A 25,092-nucleotide genomic window follows, 5' to 3' on the forward strand; every position below is an offset into this window, starting at 1 on the left:
AGTTGAAACTCAAATCCTGTGTTTTTTCCGTTCCAGGAGATTGGATGTGTCCCGTGAACAAGGGAGATGAGAAGAAGAAGAAAGACGTGAATAAGGAGGAGGAGGAGGGCAGCGAGCCCAAAGGAGACCCTGAGATGGCCCCCATCTACCTGAAGAGGCTGCTTCCTGTCTTTGCACAAACCTTTCAGCAAACCATGCTGCCTTCAATTAGGTAGAGACTGGATTCAATTCATGCCATAATGTTGTTCTGGTTGAACACACCCTCTTGCTCTTCTCAACTTCACAAATGTTAATCCACTGCTCACCCATACTCTACCACACAACTTCATTCACATGAAGCATAAAAAGGCAAAGGAAAAAAGAAATTGACCTGATAAATTGGTGCTGTTGACTGTTGCACTTTTGTAATTGGTGTGTGTGTGTGTGTGTGTGTGTGTGTGTGTGTGTTTTTTTGTCTATACTGTGAATGTAATTGTATGGCATCTCTGTCTCACAGGAAAGCCAGCCTAGCCCTGATCAGAAAAATGGTGCACTACAGCTCTGAAGCGCTGCTTAAGGAAGTGTGTGACTCTGACGCCGGCCACAACCTGCCCACTGTGCTGGTGGAGATCACGGCCACTGTCCTGGATCAAGAGGTCAGTACTCATCTCTGACCTGTCTGTGAACTCTGACCCCCCCCCCCCCCTCCCCCCCCCGTTTCCTACACAGGCCCACTATGGTGGGACACTTGTTCAGTGTGGTGCGGACTGCATAAAGTCCAGCTTGTCGTTGTTCAGAATTTGAAGTAAAGCTAAATTTGTGTTACTCAGAGCAAACCTCAGAGAGGCTCTCGTACGGGAAGTTAGAAAAATGAGTAGGTGCACGACAGCCTATCCAAGGTGCTCGGAGAGGGCTCGGAGAGAGCGCAGAGGCGTTCCCTGTGTCCGAATCCGTGATATCGGAGTAGCATAAATTTCGCTTAAGTCATGTGTCCTTCTCCCCTCTGCCTCACTGCATGCTCCCCTTCTGCCCCCTCGCTCCAGGATGATGATGACGGGCACCTGTTAGCGCTGCAGATCATCAGAGACCTGGTGGACAAAGGCGGGGACGTGTTCCTGGATCAGCTCGCACGGCTGGGGGTCATCAGTAAGGTGTCCACTCTGGCCGGCCCCACCTCTGACGACGAGAACGAGGAGGAGTCCAAACCTGAGAAGGTAAGTGCGGTAGCAGAGCTGTGTTTTCTGACGACGACACCTTTCGATTTACATTTAGTCATTTAGCAGACGCTTTTGTCCAAAGCGACGTACAGTCAAGCTATATAAATAAAGCACAATAAATACTACTTTGCATAGGAATACAAATAAAATAAACATGACAATAGAAACGATTTACAAAGACACTGGGCAAAATGGATTAGTTTAAAGCGCTCTCTGCTCTCGTGTCTGTTCCAGGAGGATGAGCCACAGGAAGATGCCAAAGAGGTCCAGCAGGGCAAGCCGTACCACTGGCGCGACTGGTCCATCATCCGCGGCCGCGACTGCCTGTACATCTGGAGCGACGCGGCCGCACTCGAGCTCTCCAACGGCAGCAACGGCTGGTTCCGCTTCATCCTGGACGGCAAGCTGGCCACCATGTACTCCAGCGGCAGCCCCGAGGGGGGGTCTGACAGCTCAGGTACGCACGCACACACACGTACACGTACACGTACACATGCATACTAACACTGACACTCACTTACACACTCACACTCACTTACACCCACACACACACACACACACACACATAGGCATACACAGACAGGCGTTTGTCTGTTTTATAGACACAAGAAAACACTTTCCATGAATATCATCAATCCGTAGACTGCCATCCTCTGGCTTTTGTTCAAAAAAAAAAAAAAGGATTTTAATTTAAGTAATTATGCTGCGGATTTGAGTTCCCGGTGGCTGAAATCATCTGGTGTTTTAACCCCTTCCTGTGTTTCTGATTTGATGCTCAGAAAGCCGAAGTGAGTTCCTGGAGAAGCTCCAGCGCGCTCGCAGCCAGGTGAAACCCGTGACGGCCAGCCAGCCCATCCTCTCCGCCGTGGGGCCCACCAAGCTCACGGTGGGAAACTGGTCGCTCACCTGCCTGAAGGAGGGCGAGATCGCCATCCACAACTCGGACGGCCAGCAGGCCACCATCCTCAAGGAGGACCTGCCCGGCTTCGTCTTCGAGTCCAACCGCGGCACCAAGCACTCCTTCACCGCGGAGACCTCCTTAGGTAAGTCTGAAGAAACATCCTGCGGCATTTGGTGTGCGTGTGTGTTGGGTTTAAGTGTCTCATTCCCAATCTGCAGTGTGTGTGGTGTCTGCAGGCTCGGAGTTCGTGACGGGTTGGACGGGCAAGCGGGGCAGGAAGCTGAAGTCTAAGCTGGAGAAGACGAAGCAGAAGGTGAAGACCATGGCCAGGGACCTGTACGACGACCACTTCAAGGCGGTGGAGAGCATGCCCAGAGGGGTGGTGGTCACCCTGAGGAACATCGCCACACAGCTGGAGTCGGCCTGGGAGCTGCACACACACAGACAGGTGAGGAACATGCGCACACACACACACACACACACACACACACACACACACACACACACACACACAGATGAATATTATGCTCACATGCATAGCTAAGACAGAGATGGGAGGAGTACGCATGGAAATGGTGAGGATCAATCATGGGGAGGGGGCTGGGGGTGCTCAGGGTGCGACTGCAGCTGAGGGCCTAATTTGTGTTCTCTTCACCTGTGAGACTCTCACACGCATTGAGTTCAAATGTGGATCTATATTAGTTTGAGGAATTATTGCACTCTGGTGCAGTTTCTGCTTGAGCATGAGCTCGTTCTCATTCTCCGTCTCTCTCTCTGCCCCTGCGGTCTGCAGTGCATCGAGGGAGAGAACACGTGGCGGGATCTGATGAAGACAGCCCTGGAAAACTTGATTGTGGTCTTGAAGGATGAAAACACCATCTCACCCTACGAGATGTGCAGCAGTGGCCTTGTCCAGGCCCTCCTCACAGTCCTTAATAATGTAAGTGTGGTTTTACCACTTCAGCATTAAAACACCGTCTGTCTGTCTGTCTGTCTGTGTGTGTGTGTGTGTGTGTGTGTGTGTGTGTGTGTGTGTGTGTGTGTGTGTGTGTGTGTGTGTGTGGTTTTTAAGAGGGGCTTACCACCTCAGCATGTAACATGTGTGTTACAACCCAGTGTTTGTGTTGTTTATCTAATTTGTAGTTGTTACTACTTTCGCTGCATGAGGTTTCCTGATGTAATAAGTAAACAGTAGTTTCTCTACGATTCCCTCGACACATGCTGATGTATGAGTGGAGTATAAAAAGCAATATACTTGATAAGGGTACAGTGTCATACTGACACTCATATACAGTACCAGTCAAAAGTTTGGACACACCTTTCATTTTTTTGAGAAGTGTTTTCTTCACTTTTATTATTTTCTACATTGTAGATTAATACTGAAGACATTTAAACCATGAAAGAACACATATGGAATGATGTTCTTAACAGAAATGGTTTTATCTACCATGTAGAAAATAATTAAAGTAAAGAAAAAGCTTCTCAAAAAATGAGAAGGTGTGTCCGAACTTTGGACTGGTACTGTATGTATCACCATCATAAGGGGATGGACCCCAAATCACAGCAGTTACACGGCCCTAGCTGAGCCTGTATCTAGTGTTGAGTTATGATGGTGAACGTATAGGGGATGGTGGAACATATCGAGACCTCTTCCCACCCAATAAGTCTGTACACTGAAGCTGTTACACTGCACTAAAAATAAATAAATGGTTAATGCGTGAATTAAAAGTGTTTTTCTATTCTGTTTTTATGTTTTCTATTCACAAATCTATTTGTTTCCCGATGTGCTTTGCAGAATGTGGAACTTGACATGAAGAATGATTGTAAGCCATTGATGGAGAGGATAAATGTATTTAAGACTGCGTTCAGTGAAAATGACGGCCATGACAGGTCAGTTCACTTCAGATGCTACTGCTGCTGATGCCAACAATAAAAGCATGATTACTGTTTGATGATGATGAGTGAGTGTGTGTTTTGTCGTTGATGGTGGAAAGGGATTTCAGCGCTACTGTTCTTTACACTCTCAGCTTTTACCTCAGCAGCCGACCAGCCGTTGCCTTAATCCGGAAGCTGATTGCAGTTCTGGAGTCCATAGAACGGCTACCTCTGCACCTGTACGACACGCCCGGCTCCACCTATAACTTACAGGTGAGCTCCAGGTCCTGACTGTCATCAGTCAGTCCAACAAAAGACAATACTGAAGGAGGGTGGAGAAGGTTTTATGAATACAGAGAGGATATTTAAGACAGCGAAAGTATGGCACACACACACACACACACATGCAACGGAAACACAATCGTAATTACAGTCTCACTGGTTGACCTGTCTCGCATCAGTTAATTTGTTTGTTTTGGTTTCTAGAAATATTCTGATGGTCTACTGGCTAAACCTTGAAAAGTTGTTTGGTAGCATAATTCAGTTCAGCTCAGTTACATTCAATTTTATTTATATAAAGCCAAAACAATGAAATTGTCTCAAGTCACTTTACAGAGCCTAGTGCCTGAACACCCTGAGAGCAAGCACAAGGGCGACAGGGGCAAGAAAACACTCCCTGTTAATCAAGAAGAAACCTTAAAGTAACACTATGCAACAATTATACTTCAGGATTAGGGTTAGGATCAGCAGTTTTACCTTAAATAAAACAGCTTGAAAAAAATTGGGGCGCTACAATGACTTTTAATATGGAGAAACACTTATAACTGCTAAATGTAAGATTGCCTGACGCCGTCGGCTTTCTACTCTCTGCCGAACTAGTAAGTAGCTTATTTGCCGTCTGGCTTTGTCTTGTGTTGCACTTGCTTGATGTTTGACTGTGTTAGGACAGTTGTTGAGTAACTAGTTTGTCATAATGTCAGTCAGCACATTTCAAGAGATTTTGTTCGTTTTACCCGCTAGCATATCGTCAGCGAATAGAAATTGATCCGGAATGCTTCTTTAAGCACCACCGTGGGGCACCCATCTGCTTAATCCATCCTAAAATTAATGAATAAATGTCTGTCTCTGTCTGTCTGTCTGTCTGTGTGTCAGATCCTGACCCGGCGGCTGCGGTTCCGTCTGGAGCGGGCCCCAGGGGAGACGGCCCTGATCGACCGCACCGGCCGCATGCTGAAGATGGAGCCGCTGGCCACCGTGGAGTCCCTGGAGCAGTATCTGCTCAAGATGGTCAGATCATCCATCAGTCACTCTCTAAAGAAGAGATACACTCAAAATGTTTATATTAACACCATTATAGATGTGTTTCATCATTTAAGAGATACTCACAATGCTTATGTTAACACCATTATAGTATCTGCTCAAGATTGTCAGATCATCAATCAGTCACTTTCTAAAGAAGAGATACACTCACAATGCTTATGTTAACACTTTTATAGATGTGATTTCATCATTTAAGAAATACACTCACAATGCTTATGTTAACACCATTATAGTACCATTAAGGCTTGCGTCTCTCTTTGTCGTCCTGGCTGAGGAGTTCATCTGACTGTTACCATGGTGTTTGTTACCATGGTGTTTGTGCTCCAGGTGGCGAAGCAGTGGTACGACTTTGACCGCGCCTCCTTCATCTTTGTGCGGAAGCTGCGTGAGGGCCAGAACTTCACCTTCAGACACCAGCACGACTTTGACGAGAACGGCATCGTCTACTGGATCGGCACCAATGCCAAGTAAGGCTCAGAGAGCGGGCTCTGATTGGATACTGGGTGGGAAATCATCATGTCGTGTGTACACTACAGGTGCCACCAACACCACTTGCTCAGAGATCATAATTCTGGGGGGGGTGAGGAGGTCAGAAATCCAAGATAGACAAGTGTGAAATGAGGGAAACATGCCACCAAAGGCGTTTAAATCTGACCACCTTTTGAGTGGCGTGTATTTTAGCATTCTCTTTTTACTGCCTTTGTAGCATGCTTGCAGAAGTATGAAGCCATAAACTTACATTCAGTCGTTCTCCTTTGTGGTTACTCTCAGGGTTAAGCAGAATAAGTTCATTAATTTGCTTGTTTTCCACAGGACGGCCTATGAGTGGGTCAACCCCGCCGCATACGGCCTGGTGGTGGTGACGTCATCGGAGGGCCGGAATCTTCCGTACGGCCGTCTGGAAGACATCCTGAGCCGCGACAGCTCGGCGCTGAACTGCCACACCAACGACGACAAGAATGCCTGGTTCGCGGTGGACCTGGGCCTGTGGGTCATCCCCTCGGCCTACACGCTCCGCCACGCCCGCGGCTACGGCCGCTCCGCCCTGCGCAACTGGATGTTCCAGGTGTCCAAAGACGGACAGAACTGGACCACACTTTACACTCACGTGGATGACTGCAGCCTCAACGAGCCTGGGTAGGATACGCCTGGGATATGTAGTTTTTTAATTTTTCTGGTCAACCATACTTAAAGCCAATCAGCAATAAAAACATTGAGTCAATGTAATGTTATATTAATAATACAAAACTTTATTTGTTCAGCACCTTTCATGCAAAAGAATGCAGCTCAAAGTGATTTACAGCAAATACATTACGTGCACATAAAGAAATTACATGCACATAAAAATAGACATCAAATAAACGTAAAAACTCTGAAATAAATAACTTATAAGTAATAATAAATTAACTCTGTATGACAAGTGTATGACAAGTGTCGTAACAGGTTAGTGGTTTTAAAAGTCTTTGCCTTATCTCCCACACTAGACATGTTAGTCTTACAAATTTTACAGGTAGCCGGATACGGTAAAAAACTGCCAGAAAACATGTTTTCTATCTACACACAGCGAAATACAATACAGGGTTTCTGCAGCCTTTTGTGTGGCCTGCAGTTTTAGTCCCGTAGTCAAAAGGCAAAAGGTCTGTATTACCATCTAGCGTTTGAACGAGGAACTGCAGGTTGCTGTGACCAAGGGGTCTTGCGTGGGGCTGCAGCAATCCTTAACTCGAGAAACACGGCTGATGTTTAACACCACTGATCAGCTTTCAGGATCGGTAAAGTTAGAGAAACATCGTCCGATCGCATATTTGTGCTGAAAATCGGCCGATGCAGATATATAGCCGATCAACTCTTCCGTCTTTCTTATTGATTAAGTGATTATACCTGATCCATAAAAAAGCAAAGTGGTTGATCGGAAGTCCTAAACCTGGTCCAGACTGCAGTAGATGTTTCCTGTAGACTGCTGTCTGACCTGTGCTTGGTTCTGACCTTAGCTGCTGTCTGACCTGAGCTGGGTTCTGACCTGTGCTGGGTTCTGTTCTGTTCCCCCAGGTCCACGGCCACCTGGCCTCTCGACCCGTCTAAGGAGGAGAAGCAGGGATGGAGGCACATCCGCATCAAGCAGATGGGCAAGAACGCCAGCGGCCAGACCCACTACCTCTCCCTGTCTGGCCTCGAGCTCTACGGCACTGTTAGCGGTGTCTGTGAGGACCAGCTGGGTAAGAACCAGAGAAGAGTTTTAGTTCAACACTGTGTGTGTGTGTGTGTGTGTGTGTGTGTGTGTGTGTGTTCGTTGGGTAAAAACCATAGAAGAGTTTTACTTCACTACTGTCAAAGTGCGAGTGCTCGTTTTGTAAGAACCAAAGAAAAGTCTTAGAGTGTGTGTGTGTGTGTGTGTGTGTGTGCGTGGTGTGTGTGCGTGCGTGCGTGAGTGTGTGTGCACGCAAGCATGTCATGTTCATGTCTGTTTTCTTCTCAGGTAAAGCTGTGAAGGAGGCTGAGGCTAACCTGCGCAGGCAGCGTCGGCTGTTCCGCTCGCAGGTCATGAAGTACATCGTGCCGGGGGCACGGGTGGTGCGGGGCATCGACTGGAAGTGGCGCGATCAGGATGGCAATCCCCCCGGAGAGGGCACAGTAACGGGCGAGGCACACAATGGTGAGCAGCGGCCGTGTGTGTGTGTGTGTGTGTGTGTGTGTGTGTGTGTGTGAGAAGTGTGTCTGTGGAGCTGACAGCTCATAGTGTATACAGAGTGCATTAATCTCACTTAGCAAATCAGCCAGGCTTGTGTGTACTAGATGGATGTGTCTAGTCAGTGTATGTATGTGTGTGTTTTTTTGGTTTGTTTTTCCTAAACGGTGGGTGGGTTGGTGGGTTTCTCCATCTGGGTATCTGGAGGGACGGACACACCACTGCTGTCTGTATAGAGGAGAAGCAATGTAGAAGGCCACTTTGAAAAGGTTTTATAACGAGTCTGAGAAAACATTTGCCTAAATGGAGTCTGGTACAAAGAGACCAAAATGAACAAATTGTGAACATCAAGTGCATTTATATGTTTGGCGGAGCCTTCATGCAGTCCTAAGAGAGGTCATCAATAGCTCCTGGAAGCACCCCTCACCATGTAGTTCCATCCTACACCTTCTAGAATGTAGCCATAGTTCCCCCAAATATAGGAATTCTGGGGCAAAAGGAGAGGGGGTTAGAATTAAGGGGTTGTTGGTTATTGGTGTCCACAGGAGTATCAATGTGTTACATGCTTGTCAGTTCATCATTCATGTCAGAAGTGAGGGCCTTTTCTAAAAAGCGTTATGTATACGAAAGGAAACGTTTCCATCTGATTCTGTTGGTGCTAAAATTGACTAATTCTCAAGGCTGTCTATCAGACTACTAATCACTTGCCCATTGTCTTGTTATACCCATGTATAGTTGGATAAGATGCCATCTACATTTAAAAGCTGCTATACACTAGCCACATGCTAGGATTATACAGCATCGGCGCAGTGATATAAAAGTTAGCATCCAGCTCACTGCTACGTGATGATAAATTTGACCAGACATGTCTCCTACACTTTGAGCCATGTACTTACTAAGCAATTGATGGAATATACAGATAATTAATTTGATATACAAGGTGTAGGTAAAAAGAGGGGTTTTCTCACAAGGTTTTCCACATGTGGAAGTATTAAGGCGCTGACGGGAAGCGACAGACATCTGACTGTTGCTCTCTCACTCGCTGTAGTTCTTAGGAGCGGTACATTAATCCAGCACCTCAGTTTCTTGGGCCAGTGTACTCTGTGACGGCATCTTGTGCTTCTTTTGTATCCCTGTCCTCCTCCTATGCACGGTGTGGAGGGTTTGGACCGCGGTATCCCCACCCTGCTGAAACCCCATCATCGCCTCAGTCTTTCATTTGAGGAGAATTAACTAATTCGAACTTTATTTCTATTTATATATACATATCAAAAAATCTGCAATCTGTCACTTCCATACTTTGATTTCTGTTATTAGTTTTCTATTTTGAAGTGCAACCCTCCCCCCTCTCCCACTATCTTACAGGTAACTTTTTTTTGTCATACTTGTGTCCAAAGCGTCTCTCTCTTACAACTATGCTATGTTTGTAATCTACTGGACAGCCATAGCTTTCAATGTGTCAACAACAACAACAACAACAACAACAAATCAATAAATCAAATCAATAGTTCGTCTTTAAAAGCAGCTGTCTCCATCAATCAGCTAAGTGCATGTTGATGTCACAATTTGCAAGCTCTAAATGGACTCCACTGCAAGTCTATTTTTACATTTGGACAAAAAAAATCCTTTCAGTTCCTTTTTCTCAAGTGGCTTTTAGCTTGGCTTTTTTGCAAATTTCTTATTCTTGGCTTTCGTTTTTTTGTTTTGGCATTTTTTTTTTCTGTAGCTCATGTCTCTGCCATCATCACTGCACCTGGACCAGGCAGTTCTCCTCTTGAACAATCAGTCTGTCCTTAAACAAGGAAACGTGTGTAAAACATGTTAAGTGTATAGTATAGAAGTCAGACAAACCTATTTCATTATTCTGAAATGGTATAAAAATGTCAGACTCAAGTGTAATTCAAACTCTAGTTCTCGATGGCTGACATCCTGGTCCAGAGTTGAGTGATGAGCTGCTATCTTTATGACTTCTGCTGCTTGTGTGTATGTGTGTGTGTGCGTGTTTTTTTTTTGTTTGGTTGGTTGGTTTTTTTCTCTCTCTTGCTCTGTCTTTTTGCCGGGTCTCACAGATTCATATCCCTTTCCAGGCTGGATTGATGTCACCTGGGATGCCGGTGGCTCAAACTCATACCGTATGGGGGCGGAAGGGAAGTTTGACCTCAAGCTTGCCCCAGGTTACGACCCTGAGTCTGCGCCGTCACCCAAACCTGTCTCATCCACTGTTTCAGGCACGACGCCGCCGTCCTGGAGCAGCCTGGTGAAAAATAACTGTCCGGACAAGGGCGGCTCGAGCCCGGCGGCGGGGGCCAGCTCGTCCAGCCGGAAGGGCAGTAGCAGCTCGGTGTGTAGCGTGGCCAGTAGCAGCGACGTCAGCCTCAGCTCCACCCGCGTGGAGCCGAGGAGGGCCGAGAGCCTGCTGGAGTCGGGTGTGCTTGGGGGTGGCGTTCTCGGGGCGGTGGCCGGCGGAGGAGGAGGAGCCGGGGCCGAGGGGCAGGAGCCGGTGGTGTTGCTGTCCACCGCGACCAGCGACGCGGGTTCGGCGTCCAGCAGCGGCACGCTGACGGCCGACGGCGCGGGCAGTGAGAACGAGCGCAAGATGTCCGCCAGCGAGCGTCAGGCCGCAGCAGCGGCGGCGGCAGCAGCAGCTGACATCGCCGCCATCTCCATGGGCCTGGTGAGTGTCAGCTCGCCCGACGTCAGCTCCGTGTCGGAGTCCTCCAGCAAGAACGAGCCGTCCCAGCGGCCCCTGTGCTCGGCGGCCAGCGCTCGGCTGTCGGTCAGCTCGCTGCTGGCAGCAGGAGCGCCCATGAGCTCCAGCGCCAGCGTGCCCAACCTGTCGTCTCGGGAAGCCAGCCTCATGGAGTCGTTTGTGCGCCGCGCCCCCAACATGTCGCGCACCAACGCCACCAACAACATGAACTTGAGCCGCAGCAGCAGCGACAACAACACCAACACACTGGGCAGGACAGTCATGAGCACAGCCAGTGAGTCCACACACACACACACACACCACACCTGTCCAAATACAACAGCTCTGATGTTTGAGTTTTACAGTCATTTTTCCACAGACATGTTACATTTATACAACTTGAATGTTTTCAGAAAACCTTTTTGCCCCGAATTGTCTGTCTTCTATGCCATTTGAGATGGCGGCATTGACTTTAAGGGACTTAAAATGAAATTTAGAGTCAACAATAAGTGTAGAGATGCTCATGCTATTAGGGGTGGGAATTACCACAGAGGTGACAATAGGCTAGGTGCACGAAATACTCAGTGTGGGCTGTTTGTTTCCTGTTAAGCCAGGTGTATTTGAACCTGCCGCTATTCTGAATGTAATTAGCGTCTACACGGACCTGGTTGGGTGTTGTACCTAGTGAATCAGCGTTACGATAAAGAAGGACGTGTAGACACTAATTACATTCAGAATAGCGGTAGGTTCAAATACACCTGGCTAGACAGGAAACAAACAGCCCACACTGAGTATTTCGTGCACCTAGCCTATAGGACACCATCACCACATTTGAGCCGCATTAGGGAATTGCGATTCTTAACATTTTATTGAAAGGCAAGTACTACAGCTTGATTCTGTGATAAATAGCCAATTTCTCCCATTATTAAGTCAAAAATAAAGCCACGCTCGACTTGAAAGCAAACTTTCAAATTTTGTAAACTGGGGGTCTCTAGCCATCTTGGTGCCATACATTTGGTAGGGCTGCAAACTTGTCAAACTTTATAGGATAGTTGGTTTGCATGGTTGCAAGGATGGTGTAGTGGTGGGTGGTGTCCAACTGATTGTGGTGGGCCTGATCTCGGACGGCCCCCACCAACCCCGACTTCAGAATCCAAGATGGCTGCCCCCCACGCTCAACATCATTAGCACTCATATACACACAGTACTGTCCAACTGCTATTGCTAACACCTGTTAACAATTGCTAAAACAACAATAGTATTGCATTTTTTTTTTTCAACTGGTTTCCGGAACACAGTCAACTCGGGTCTGATGTCATTCCCCAGTTCAGAATTCCAAGGTAAATGGAACGCACCATGACTTCCTTTACAATTGCCGTAGCAACACAAGAGAAGGCCGAGGTCTTGTGCCATCTTGTGGACTTCAGATCAGAGTAGACAAAGTAGAGTAGACCAAAGTGAAATTAAAACCATAATATTGAGTAAATATTGTCATACTTGATGCCACTGTATTGCATGATATCATGCTGAAAAATATCGCAATACACTTAATTTAAAAACGTTTTATTCCTATTTTATTTAATTTACCCCCACACCCCCCCCACCCCTTCCATGCTAGCTGATAGCATTTGTCTGCACCTCAGATATGACACAGTGTCGTCAGAGAACTTTGCCAGTATAATTATCTTGGCTACCTACTCTGCTGTTTTCGCTTTTATTGTAAAACTAGCCTTGGGTCACGACTGTAGGAAAAAGTCTTCAAAATGTTGGTGACATTACCTGATCATAATGCAAACCCCAGCCCAGGTGCACAAAATGTGTGTTGGCTGAAGTTTACAGGATTTTCACCTTAGGGATAGCATCACTGATGATGAATGACTGGGGCTCTATTTAAAAATCAGTTAACTGTTATGATGTGTGCGTTAATGCAGTTTTGTAATGCTAAAACTGATGTGTTTCCAGCATGTTGCATTCTTTGCTGTGTGCTACAGTAGGTGTCACTGTTGTGTGTGTGTGTGTGTGTCAAATCAGAAAACGGCTTTAGATTGTGGAAAGAAAATGGATTAAATCTAACTCTTGTTGGCTTTGTAACAAACAAATAATTCTCTAAATAATTTGAAATCCTCCATAACAAACAATTCCCATAAACTCCCATTCCACTGTTTTGATGACCTTGTGTTTTTTAACCATGTTTACCACACTCAATGCTCAAGTCCAACTGGTCAGAGTGTCCACTAATTCATTTGTAAGGTAGTGGAGCTGCAGTGGCTGCTTGTATGTGGTGTGTGTGTGATCCAGACTAACGGCTCCTTCTTGGGTTTGTTTGCAGCTTCTCCGCTCATGGGGGCTCAGAGCTTCCCTAACCTCACCAGTACCGGCACCACCTCCACAGTCACCATGTCCACCTCCATAGTAACCAGCAGCAATAATGTAGCCACGGCAACCACAGGTTTGTCCGTGGGCCAGTTGCTCAGTAACACGCTGACGACCAGCCTGACCTCCACCTCTAGCGAGAGCGACACAGGTCAGGAAGCTGAGTTTTCCCTCTATGGTAGGCCATGTTATATTTATTCATATACACCTTAACATACATACATACACACACACACACACACACACACACACACACACACACACGTTGCTTTTACTCGTCACTTTCAAAACAGGCTTCCACCTTTTTAGTTGATACCCCCCCACCCTGCCTAACCTTCCGTGTGTGTGTGTGTGTGTGTGTGTGTGTGTGTTATTGTCTTTGCTGTTTACAGAAATCACCCATATTACCCTCCCCTTTGAGTCTAATCCAGTCAAAAACTACACTTGCCTTGTGTGAAGCTGTGTTGCTATTTTGTGTGTGTGTGTGTGCGGTAGTTTGTGTTCATACTTGGCTATTCACTGCTTATATGAAAAGGACCATATAGTCTAGAGAGAGATGTGCTATCTGTGTGTGTTGACAAATAGGTATAAGGCTAATGTTGGGTGTGGTGTGATTCCATCTGTAATGCATGGTTGATCGTGTGCTAATACTGTTATTGGGCGTTTCCTCTACTCCATTATGACCTCATGACACCGCTGTGTGGGATGGCATTGTCTGTGCTAATGATCTGCGACTGCTCTGTCCCCACACACAGACTTCTTGGACAGCTGTCGGGCCAACACGCTGCTCGCCGAGCTGGACGATGAGGAGGACCTCCCCGAGCCAGACGACGACGATGACGAGAACGAGGACGACAATCAGGAGGACCAGGAGTATGAAGAGGTTCTGGTGCGCATCTTATCTCTTCTAGTTGCCGTCTCCCGAGTTCAGAGTTGTAGAGAAACTGGACAAGTGATAAATTCCTGTTTACTGAAAATTCCGTTTACTGCCGTGGCTTTTGTATGTTGCACGTAAGCTTTGATTTCAAGGACATTTGAACGGCATATTGATCAGTAGTATACGGGAGATGTGTAGAAATAGGATTTCAATTTAAGTATTGATTATCTATTGCTCAGTTTTTACGTACACTGGACTAAAGTCTCTTTTAATGATGGCAATCAGAGGTCCTCTCTGATGTTGTATCTTGGACACATGGATCTCAACTTAAATTCCATATTGTTAAATTGTGCGTGCGTGTGTGTGTGTGTGTGTGTGTGTGTGTGTTTCTCTGGGTGCACAGGAAGAGGAGGAGTATGAAACCAAAGGTGGCAGACGCAGGACGTGGGATGATGACTTTGTGCTGAAGCGCCAGTTTTCAGCCCTGGTGCCCGCCTTCGACCCACGACCCGGACGCACCAACGTCCAGCAGACCACTGACCTTGAGATCCCCCCACCAGGTGAGGCACAAAAGCAAACAAACTCACTGGTGTGTGTACACACACGCGCACACACACACACACACACACACACACACACACACAGTTTTTCAATGAGCTTGCACTGCATGTCCTTTACAAATACATATGGTACACATACCAAAACTACTGAAATGAGTGAAAAACTGAAATAAAGAAGCCGAACATGATGAGGATGTGTGTGTGTGTGTGTGTGTGTGTGTGTGTGTGTGTGTGTGTGCGCGCGCAGGTACCCCACGCTCTGAGGTGCAGGAGGAGGTGGAGTGTGCCCCCTCCCCCCGGCTGGCCCTCATACTGAAGGTGGCCGGGCTGGGCAGCACACGGGAAGTGGAGCTACCTCTGTCCAACTACAAGTCCACCATCTTCTACTACGTCCAGAAGCTGCTGCAGTCCTCATGCGGCGGCAGCATCAAGTCCGACAAGCTGCGGCGCATCTGGGAACCCACCTACACGTAAGACACACACAGACACACGCACACAGACAGACGCACACAGACAGACGCACACAGACAGACGCACACAGACAGACGCACACAGACAGACGCACACAGACAGACGCACACAGACAGACGCGCACAGACAGACGCGCACAGACAGACGCGCACAGACACAGACGCGCACAGACACAGACGCACACAGACGCGCACAGACACAGACGCGCACAGACACAGACGCGCACAGACACAGACGCGCACAGACACAGACGCGCACAGACACAGACGCGCACAGACACAGACGCGCACAGACACAGACGCGCACAGACACAGACGCGCACAGACACAGACGCGCACAGACACAGACGCGCACAGACACAGACGCGCACAGACACAGACGCGCACAGACACAGACGCGCACAGACACAGACGCGCACAGACACAGACGCGCACAGACACAGACGCGCACAGACACAGACGCGCACAGACACAGACGCGCACAGACACAGACGCGCACAGACGCGCACAGACACAGACGCGCACAGACGCGCACAGACGCGCACAGACACAGACGCGCACAGACGCGCACAGACGCGCACAGACACAGACGCGCACAGACACAGACGCGCACAGACACAGACGCGCACAGACACAGACGCGCACAGACACAGACGCGCACAGACACAGACGCGCACACAGTAACACAGACAGACACACACAGACAGACAGACACACACAGACACACACAGACAGACACTATTACGTTTTCCTAGAAGTCAGTTAACTGTGTTGTGCTATATAATTCTCTCGTGTGTGTTTCAGAATAATGTACAGAGAAATGAAGGACTCCGACAAGGAGAAGGAGAAAGGAAAGATGGTAAGCCCTTGTCCACTCCCCCTTCCTCGTCTCTCTCACTCACTCACTCACTCCACTCACGCCATTCAATTTTGACTGTAAATGTTCTTTTAACAAAAAAAAAAGTGTGTAATTGGTGCTTTTCAGTAGTCTGTCCAAAACTCACTAACACTAAAGTCAGGAAGTGTTTGACAACAGCTCAAAAACACGTGCCCTAGTGCCTTCTGGGACTTTTGGTGTAACTGCATGGGCCCCTCTCTCTCTCTCTTAACTTTAACAACAAAAGGAGAAAAAAAAAAAAAGCTTCAAACACAAAAGCAAGTTACTGTAATGCATGTGTGTTGCGTGAGACTTTACAACCAGGAAAGACCAACATTTGGTTCTTCCTGTTGTAGGTCTGCTGGTCTTTAGAGCATGTGGAACAGTACCTTGGCACTGATGAATTACCAAAGAATGACTTGATAACCTACATGCAGAAGAATGCAGACTCCTCTTTCCTGCGCCACTGGAAATTAACCGGAACTAATAAGAGTATTAGGAAAAACAGAAATTGTTCTCAGCTCATAGCTGCATACAAGGTATAGCCACGGCGTCAGATGTTGTTGTTTATTATTATTATTATTATTATTATTATTATTATTATTATTACTACTACTTTTGTTATTTACATCTTATTTTTTTCCTTCCCTCACTTTCTTCTTTGTTTCAAATTTATAATTTCCCTTCTTGCTTGGCTGTCAGTTGTGTAAGCACGTGTCAGACAGTTGTTGCTGTTAAATCAAATAAGTACTTATGGATTCTATATTTACCGTATCATGATCAGCAAACCTCATTGTAACTTTGGGTTCTTTTGTTCAGTTTCTTGATGTATCTTTTCAATTAAATTATTTTTTATTATAATTTTTTTTGATGGATTTCTGCCATGCAATCATACAATAATCAGACTCACTAAACAAGGAGCAGTAATCGAGAGTGTCTGTGCTTGTACATGTCTGTGTGCCTCTTTGTGTGTGTGTGTGTGTGTTTGTAAGGTGATAGTTGTGTGGGGTGGGTGGGTCAACAGCTGGGTTGTTGAGCTCCTCTAACAGCCCTGCGTTGTGCTTGCGTTGGGCAGGATCTGAGCGAGCGCGGCTGCCGGTTGTCAGGCTGGGTGGCAGCCCTGGGCGTCCTGCAGAGCTGTGAGATCCTGAGTGCCGTGCGCGAGCCCCCCCAGGCCAAGGCTGGCACCCCCCAGAGCGCCTGTGGCATGGAGGACGTGCTGCAGCTGCTACGCATCCTCTACATCATCGGGGGAGACGTGGGACGCAGCATTCAAGAAGGTGTGGCGAGCAGAACACACACACACACACACACACACACACACACACACAGCTTCACCTTAGTTAAGAGAGGGCTGAGGACACGCACACACACTCCATCCTTCCCTCCCTCAGTAATTCACTCGAATTATTTTATTTTTTATTTTAATTTTTTTTAATCTTTTTTTTTTTTTGCATTCTCACACTTTCCTACTGTCCACAATTATAAAGCAGTTGTGTTCAGGGGTTTGAGAGGAGAGTCAGCAGCAGCAATTGGTGAGGAACATTCAGTAAGCCAAGGGCTGTAGCAACATCTGCCTTTTGAATTTGCTGCAGAAAACAATCCTGACTACAGCCACACTTCCTATACAACAACACATAAAGCACAAGTAGTGTTAAGAATTTACAACGTGAAGGGCGGGAGGGGGGTGGTATTGTGGTCTCTGTATTCTGTGGGTTCAATTCTAGTGTCCACTTCTGATCTACAACCTGTGGTTTTTGTTATTTCTCCTCTACAGATTTTGAAGATCTTCAGTTCAATGCTTCACCTGAAGAATTCACCAGCAAAAAAGTCACTACTAAGATTCTACAGCAGATAGAGGTAATGTAGCCTGTAGCCCAGGTGTGAGGGGAGGCCTGTAGCCCAGGTGTGAGGGGAGGCCTGTAGCCCAGGTGTGAGGGGAGGCCTGTAGCCCAGGTGTGAGGGGAGGCCTGTAGCCCAGGTGTGAGGGGAGGCCTGTAGCCCAGGTGTGAGGGGAGGCCTGTAGCCCTGGTGTGGGTGGAGGCCTGTAGCCCAGGTGTCAGTGAGGGCCATGCACATTCAGCACATTCAGTCTGGCCTTGCGGCTGACCTCAACAACGACTTTATAAATGGTCTTTGTGTGTGTGTGTCTCAAGGAGCCACTGGCCCTGGCGAGTGGAGCCCTACCTGACTGGTGTGAGCAGTTAACCAGCAAGTGTCCTTTCCTCATCCCATTCGAGACCCGGCAACTTTACTTCACCTGCACAGCGTTTGGAGCCTCAAGGTGAGCATCAGCAGAACTCACTCACTCAGCCGACTATCTTTTAATGCTCCACAGACATTTATAATGGCTTGATGTAATGTACATGCTCTACTTGAAGTTTGGATGTAACTGTGTGTGTGTGTGTGTGTGTGTGTGTGTGTGTGTGTGTGTGTGTGTCCATTTCTATGTACTCCTCTAGAGCGATAGTGTGGCTGCAGAATCGGCGGGAGGCCACCATGGAGCGGTCACGGCCGTCCACCACGGTACGGAGGGACGACCCTGGCGAGTTTCGCGTTGGCCGTCTAAAGCACGAGCGCGTGAAAGTCCCCCGCGGCGACAGCATGATGGAGTGGGCCGAGAGCGTCATGCAGATCCACGCCGACAGGAAGTCTGTCCTAGAGGTGAGGAGAGGACAGGAAGTTCTTGGTTCAGTCTAGGGTTAGGGTTAGAAGAGGCGTAACTGGAAGAGTTAAGGCAAACCTGGAGTTATTAAAGGGAAAAAATCATGTGAAAATGTGTTATTTTTTTTCGCACTTGACAACCCCAATCCTTTTTTAAAGGTTGGTGTTTAAAAATGCTTAAATATTGCCGTGATTGTGCATTATGACTTGAGTGATTTGTGGATGAAGACGAATCAGTATCGAATCAGTGTGGGTAATGGGTGTTTGTAGCCTGACGTTTAACACCGGTGACTGACTTCTGAACTGGTTCCTCCTCTCAGGTGGAGTTCCAGGGCGAGGAGGGCACGGGCCTGGGACCCACGCTAGAGTTCTACGCCCTCGTGGCGGCCGAGTTCCAGCGTACGTTTCTGGGCATCTGGCTCTGTGATGATGACTTCCCTGACGATGAATCGCGCCAGGCAAGTACCGCTGCACACCACAGTCACACACACACACACACACTACACACACACACACTGCACACCATAGTCACACACACACACACAGTACACACATACACACACTACACACACACACACACTACACACACACACACTACACACACACACACACTGCACACCATAGTCACACACACACACACACACACACACACAAACTACACACACACACTACACACACACTGCACACCACAGTCACACACACACACACACACACACACACTACACACACACACACACTACACACACTGCACACCATAGTCACACACACACACACAAACTACACACACGCACACACACACACACACACACACACACACACACACACACACACACACACAGTCACCGTGGCTCCACCAGGCATGCTCAGCTATTACAAGGACCAAGGGGGACAGGGTTGGGTGAGCTTAACGAGACCACAGCAGAGAGACTGATTAGTGGTCATGGTAGAACGGTTGTTTACAAGGCTGTAGGCTCAAGATGCTATTCAAAATAAATGTTCCTACAAGCACTTACTCTCCTTGTGTGTTACACACAGCTGATACTCCATTGCATATACAGGTGTTGCAGACAAAGGCATAACAAAGTGACACAGCGGCATTATGCTGAATGCAGGCTTTAATCTTTACCGAGGGGTAGTACGTTTCTGAGATTTCCCGTTTTAAAAGAAAGCTTGGAGTGTCATGGGGAACTTAAGAAAGTACTCGGCCACCCGCCCTGCTTCTCCAGGTACCAAACTTCATTGAGCTGTTTAGTTGAGCATGACCTCTGAACCCTGTGACTCCATGCGCTTCTAGGCACTCTTTAGATTCTTTTGAATGAAAAGTGCGTTAAAAATTATTATTATTATTATTATTATTATTATTATTATTATTATTATGTGGATCTGGGCGGCTTTCTCCAGGTACCAAACTTCATTGAGCTGTTTAGTTGAGCATGATCTCTTAACCCTGTGAATCCTTGCCTCTCTAGGTGGATCTGGGCGGCGGGCTGAAGCCTCCCGGCTACTACGTGCAGCGCTCGTGCGGCCTCTTCCCCGCCCCCTTCCCTCAGGACAGCGACCAGCTGGACCGCATCACCAAGCTCTTCCTCTTCCTGGGCATCTTCCTGGCCAAGTGCATCCAGGACAACCGGCTGGTGGACCTGCCCATCTCCCAGCCCTTCTTCAAGCTGCTGTGCATGGGCGACATCAAGAGCAACATGAGCAAGCTGCTGTACCACTCCCGCAGTGGTGGCCTCAGCACCAGCACCACCACCACCATAGACTCCACGCTCAGCGAGCGTCACTTCCTGTCCGAGATCCAGTCGGAGACATCCACGGAGGAGGGCCCCGACTGCTACTCGGTGGGCAGCTTCGACGAGGACTCCAAGTGCGAGTTCATCCTGGACCCGCCCAAGCCCAAGGCGCCGGCCTGGTACCACGGCCTGTTGACGTGGGACGACTTTGAGCTGGTGAACCCGCACCGGGCGCACTTCCTGCGCGAGATCAAGGAGCTGGCCGTCAAGAGGAGGCTGCTCCTGAGCAGCAAGACGCTGAGCGAGGACGAGAAGAACACGCGGCTGCAGGACCTCATGCTCAGGAACCCCATGGGCTCCGGGCCCCCAGTCTGCGTGGAGGACCTCGGGTAAGGAGACACACACGCACGCTGCACGCACACACACGCTGCACGCTGCACGCACACACGCTGCACGCACGCACGCACGCACGCAAGCACACACACACGCTGCACACACACACACACGCACGCACACACACACGCACACACACGCACACACACACACACACGCTGCACACACACACACGCTGCACACACACACGCGCTGCACACACACACGCTTCACACACGCACGCACACACACACGCTGCACACACACGCTGCACACACACACACGCTGCACACACACACACGCTGCACACACACACGCTGCACACACACGCACGCACACACACACGCTGCACACACACGCACGCACACACACACGCTGCACACACACACACGCTTCACACACACGCACGCACACACACACGCTGCACACACACACACGCTTCACACACACGCTGCACACACACACACACGCTTCACACACACGCTGCACACACACACACACGCTGCACACACACACGCTTCACACACACGCTGCACACACACACACACACGCTTCACACACACGCTGCACACACACACACACGCTGCACACACACACACACGCTGCACACACACACACGCTTCACACACACACACGCTGCACACACACACACTTCACACACACACGCTTCACACACACACACACGCTGCACACACACACACGCTTCACACACACGCTGCACACACACACACACGCTTCACACACACGCTGCACACACACACACACACGCTGCACACACACACGCTTCACACACACGCTGCACACACACACACACGCTGCACACACACACGCTTCACACACACGCTGCACACACACACACACACGCTTCACACACACGCTGCACACACACACACACGCTGCACACACACACACACGCTGCACACACACACACACGCTGCACACACACACACGCTGCACACACACACACGCTGCACACACACACACTTCACACACACACGCTTCACACACACACACACACGCTGCACACACACACACACGCTTCACACACACACACGGTGCACACACACACACGCTGCACACACACACGCTGCACACACACACGCTTCACACACACACACGCTTCACACACACACTGCACACACTTACTTATTGCAACCAACTGTAGCATTAGACACAAGTCCACACCACACAAGATAAGCGAGCCATGATACAAAAACATTTCCTAATTCTTTGGCCTGGTGTTGTTTTTCAACAGGTTAAATTTCCAGTTCTGTCCCTCATCCAAAGTACATGGCTACGCTGCTGTGGACCTCAAGCCCAACGGAGAGGACGAGGTATGTGGGCCAAACAAGACCTTCCATTGGAATGTGTTTACCTTATACGACTTGTGTATTGTTGAAGATTGAAATTGTTGAAAATGTGTCCATGTGACGAGGGTTCTCTAGTAAAGTATTTAACTAGGAATGCGGCGTCTATAAAACTATTGACCTCTGAATTAGCAGTGATTTCACTTCACGTCGATGGAGCACTGGTGATTTTTATAATGCGTTAATCTGTTTTTGTTGTTAATGTTGTGATTTTGTCTCCCAGATGGTGACCATGGAGAACGCAGAGGAGTACGTGGAGCTGGTGTTTGACTTCTGTATGCACATGGGCATTCAGAAGCAGATGGAGGCGTTTAGAGGTGTGTGTGTGTGTGTGTGTGTGTGCATCGCGTTTCGTGAACAAGCTCCCGGAGAACATTAGGGCTTTAAATTCCCTCGCTGCTTTTAAATCACACCGTAAAACCCTCTTATTCATCTCTGCCTTCACCTAAAGTCCTGGTTTCTGTTTTAGTTTTTTTGTGTTGTTTTTAGAATGCGTTGTTAAAATGGTTCTGTCCTAAATTGCTTTGTTTTTAATACATATTCTTCAATCTCATTATCATCTTATTAATTCATTTAAATGTATTTATAATTTTTTTTGTATTTTGTAGTATCCTATTTTCTGCACTTCCTTAGCGCTTCTATTACTTTGTATTATTGTTGTGTGATTGTTTAAACCACGTAAAGCACCTTGAGACTTCTTTGTATTTTAAAGTGTGCTATACAAATAAAATCCATTACTATTTATAATTATCTTGCCACAGCTTTAGAAACGTGACGCTGCTTGATTTTCACACGGTTGTAATTCTAATAATGTCCTCTCCACTACCTCCAACCCTCAGAGGGCTTTAACAGGGTCTTCCCCATGGAGAAGCTGAGCTCTTTCAGTCATAAGGAGGTGCAGATGATCCTGTGCGGTAACCAGTCTCCGTCCTGGACATCAGAGGACGTGGTGAACTATACTGAGCCTAAACTGGGATACACAAGAGATAGGTACGGGCCGGGGCAAGAGCCCTAGATGAAGTTCCCTTAACCGCTGTTTTCATTTATACTCAAGAATACACATTACATGTTAGGGACGTGCTGCATACGTGTACTGTCTGTTGAGAGACGGCTCAGAGAATGATGACTTGTTCCAACTGATAGGATGTTAAGATGGGCATGGTCATCACAAGACTGCCATGTGCTTTCATGTGTAATTCACATTAGGTTTTGAGGCTTTCGCACACAACACAAAGAGCAGTCTTTGGCGGCAGTGTGTTACTTGAGCTTATTTGGAACAGCAGACCTTAAAAGTCAACTGTAGCCTGTAGGCTGGACTTGACTGAGTCTCTGCACTTCCTTCCTTCCTTCCACAGCCCTGGCTTTCTGCGCTTTGTGCGGGTGCTGTGCGGGATGTCCTCAGACGAGAGGAAGGCCTTCCTGCAGTTCACCACAGGCTGCTCCACCCTCCCCCCGGGCGGCCTCGCCAACCTACACCCACGCCTCACTATCGTCCGCAAGGTATGGAAAGGCCTCTTCTCCTTCCTATTAACGAGTAATACAGTTACATTTACATTTAGTCATTAAGCAGACGCTCTTGTCCAAAGTGACGTACAAGGGAGAGAACAGTCAAGCTAAGAGCAATAAAACCTGGTGTAACAATAAATACTGTTTTTCAAGAAATGGAAAACGACATCAGCGTCTAATACATAGATCAGCATGTAAAGACACCTTTGTGGCAGGAGTTGTAACTAAAGATTGTACGATTTTTGTTACGCATAGGGCAGTTTAGTCTTTTGTTTAATCTTTTGTATTACCCATGAGGAAATTTACCCAAGCCTCCTTACTGAATTGTTTGTGGTAGTTGCCATGGCGTTTTTTGTTTGGAAGCCATCTGACCCTGTGCGCTTGGTTTCAGGTGGACGCCACTGATGCCAGCTACCCCTCTGTTAACACGTGTGTGCACTACCTGAAGCTGCCAGAGTACTCCTCTGAGGTCATCATGAGGGAACGCCTCCTGGCTGCCACCATGGAAAAGGGCTTCCACCTCAACTGAGCATGCTCGGCCCTTGCCCCTCTCCAGCCCCTCCCCCGTTTAACACATGACTGACTGACTCCCCCTGCTGGTGAAGCCTGTTGTGTTTTGTTGCAGAAAACAAACAAACAAACAAACAAAAAAAAAGCAGCTCTGCTCTTTAACGATATTTACTGCTCTCCCACCAAGCCCTGCCCCCCCCCCCCCCCCCCCCTTCCTCATTGTCCCTGGTGAAGAAGAAAAAGAAAAAAACCTTCAAGGAAAACAGCTCCATGTTTGACTTTACTAGCTACTGATACCGAAGGGGTCCTCCCCCCCCCCCCTAACAGACACACACATACACACATGGCGCCAACACTCTCACGCACTCACACCCATATGCTGTTTCTCTGGCACAGGGCTGCCCAAGGGCTTGAGTGACATGTGGCCTGGCCACGCCCTCTGCTGCTGTGTTGGTTCTCATTCTCTGGCTGTGAGCATCTGTGTAAAGTTCAACCTAGTTTTATTTTTCTGCCCCCAAGGTTTTTTTCCCCCTCCATCTATCTTCTTTTTTTTTTTCTCTCCCCTGTTCCTGCCGACCGCATTTCTCTTCATCACTCTCTCTCTCTCTCTCTCTCTCTCAGAGCTCAGTTGGAATGTTTGACTGGGGGGGGGGGGGGGGGGGGGGGGGCAGTGAGGCACCTGCTTCTGTAGAGTGATACTACATACTACCGTGTTTGGGCATTCCGCCACCCCAACCTCCCCCATTAACAAGTTTTAAGTTTTACTAGTGCCTGCATTGTTTGAACTGTTAGGATTTTTTTTTCTCTTTTTTTTTTTTTCGTTTTACTTAATCTTACGGCATACAATCATGCAAAAGCTTACCCCCCTCCTCCCCCCTCCCCCTCCGTATTCGTTTAGCTTTTGTTACTGTGTGAGTATGTTTTGATTGTTCATTGCCCAGCTACAAGGATCAAAGTCCCTGAGTGCATTTGTGTAATTTTACAATAAAGCTAGAGACAAAAAAAAAACACTGGTTCTGTGTGCAAGGCACATTTAAGACATAAGAGCAAGCTATGCTTTCCCTTGTATTTTCTTTGTATATTATAAACATTTATTTAACTCAAGTTGCAGTTTGA

General features: G+C 47.9%; 1 protein-coding gene across 10 annotated transcripts in view; it reads left to right on the forward strand.

Moving 5' to 3' along the window:
* hectd1 (HECT domain containing 1) overlaps nucleotides 1-24,641 on the forward strand; it is a 42,565-nt gene extending 17,924 nt beyond the window's left edge. The window contains exons 10-41 of one of the 10 annotated variants that reach the window (XM_080850379.1): nucleotides 37-211; nucleotides 497-635; nucleotides 1,023-1,193; nucleotides 1,431-1,653; nucleotides 1,976-2,239; nucleotides 2,334-2,545; nucleotides 2,891-3,037; nucleotides 3,893-3,987; nucleotides 4,140-4,245; nucleotides 5,125-5,259; nucleotides 5,620-5,759; nucleotides 6,106-6,429; nucleotides 7,342-7,508; nucleotides 7,769-7,945; nucleotides 10,066-10,962; nucleotides 12,997-13,218; nucleotides 13,796-13,929; nucleotides 14,321-14,477; nucleotides 14,725-14,947; nucleotides 15,752-15,806; nucleotides 16,181-16,363; nucleotides 16,900-17,104; nucleotides 17,602-17,684; nucleotides 17,981-18,108; nucleotides 18,287-18,488; nucleotides 18,809-18,946; nucleotides 19,958-20,610; nucleotides 21,849-21,927; nucleotides 22,184-22,277; nucleotides 22,800-22,950; nucleotides 23,316-23,460; nucleotides 23,858-24,641. In XM_080850379.1, coding sequence (XP_080706505.1) covers nucleotides 37-211; nucleotides 497-635; nucleotides 1,023-1,193; nucleotides 1,431-1,653; nucleotides 1,976-2,239; nucleotides 2,334-2,545; nucleotides 2,891-3,037; nucleotides 3,893-3,987; nucleotides 4,140-4,245; nucleotides 5,125-5,259; nucleotides 5,620-5,759; nucleotides 6,106-6,429; nucleotides 7,342-7,508; nucleotides 7,769-7,945; nucleotides 10,066-10,962; nucleotides 12,997-13,218; nucleotides 13,796-13,929; nucleotides 14,321-14,477; nucleotides 14,725-14,947; nucleotides 15,752-15,806; nucleotides 16,181-16,363; nucleotides 16,900-17,104; nucleotides 17,602-17,684; nucleotides 17,981-18,108; nucleotides 18,287-18,488; nucleotides 18,809-18,946; nucleotides 19,958-20,610; nucleotides 21,849-21,927; nucleotides 22,184-22,277; nucleotides 22,800-22,950; nucleotides 23,316-23,460; nucleotides 23,858-23,995 — 6,362 coding nt within the window. In that variant the 3' untranslated portion in view covers nucleotides 23,996-24,641. Of the gene's footprint in view, nucleotides 1-36; nucleotides 212-496; nucleotides 636-1,022; nucleotides 1,194-1,430; nucleotides 1,654-1,975; nucleotides 2,240-2,315; nucleotides 2,546-2,890; nucleotides 3,038-3,892; nucleotides 3,988-4,124; nucleotides 4,246-5,124; nucleotides 5,260-5,619; nucleotides 5,760-6,105; nucleotides 6,430-7,341; nucleotides 7,509-7,768; nucleotides 7,946-10,065; nucleotides 10,963-12,996; nucleotides 13,219-13,795; nucleotides 13,930-14,320; nucleotides 14,478-14,724; nucleotides 14,948-15,751; nucleotides 15,807-16,180; nucleotides 16,364-16,899; nucleotides 17,105-17,601; nucleotides 17,685-17,980; nucleotides 18,109-18,286; nucleotides 18,489-18,808; nucleotides 18,947-19,957; nucleotides 20,611-21,848; nucleotides 21,928-22,183; nucleotides 22,278-22,799; nucleotides 22,951-23,315; nucleotides 23,461-23,857 lie in introns of all 10 variants that reach the window. The other 9 variants (XM_080850378.1, XM_080850380.1, XM_080850385.1 and 6 more) reach the window with 9 other exon arrangements.
* The last annotated feature ends 451 nt before the right edge of the window (nucleotides 24,642-25,092 follow it).

Source organism: Sprattus sprattus, assembly GCF_963457725.1.
Source record: "Sprattus sprattus genome assembly, chromosome: 13".
NCBI lineage: Eukaryota > Metazoa > Chordata > Actinopteri > Clupeiformes > Clupeidae > Sprattus > Sprattus sprattus.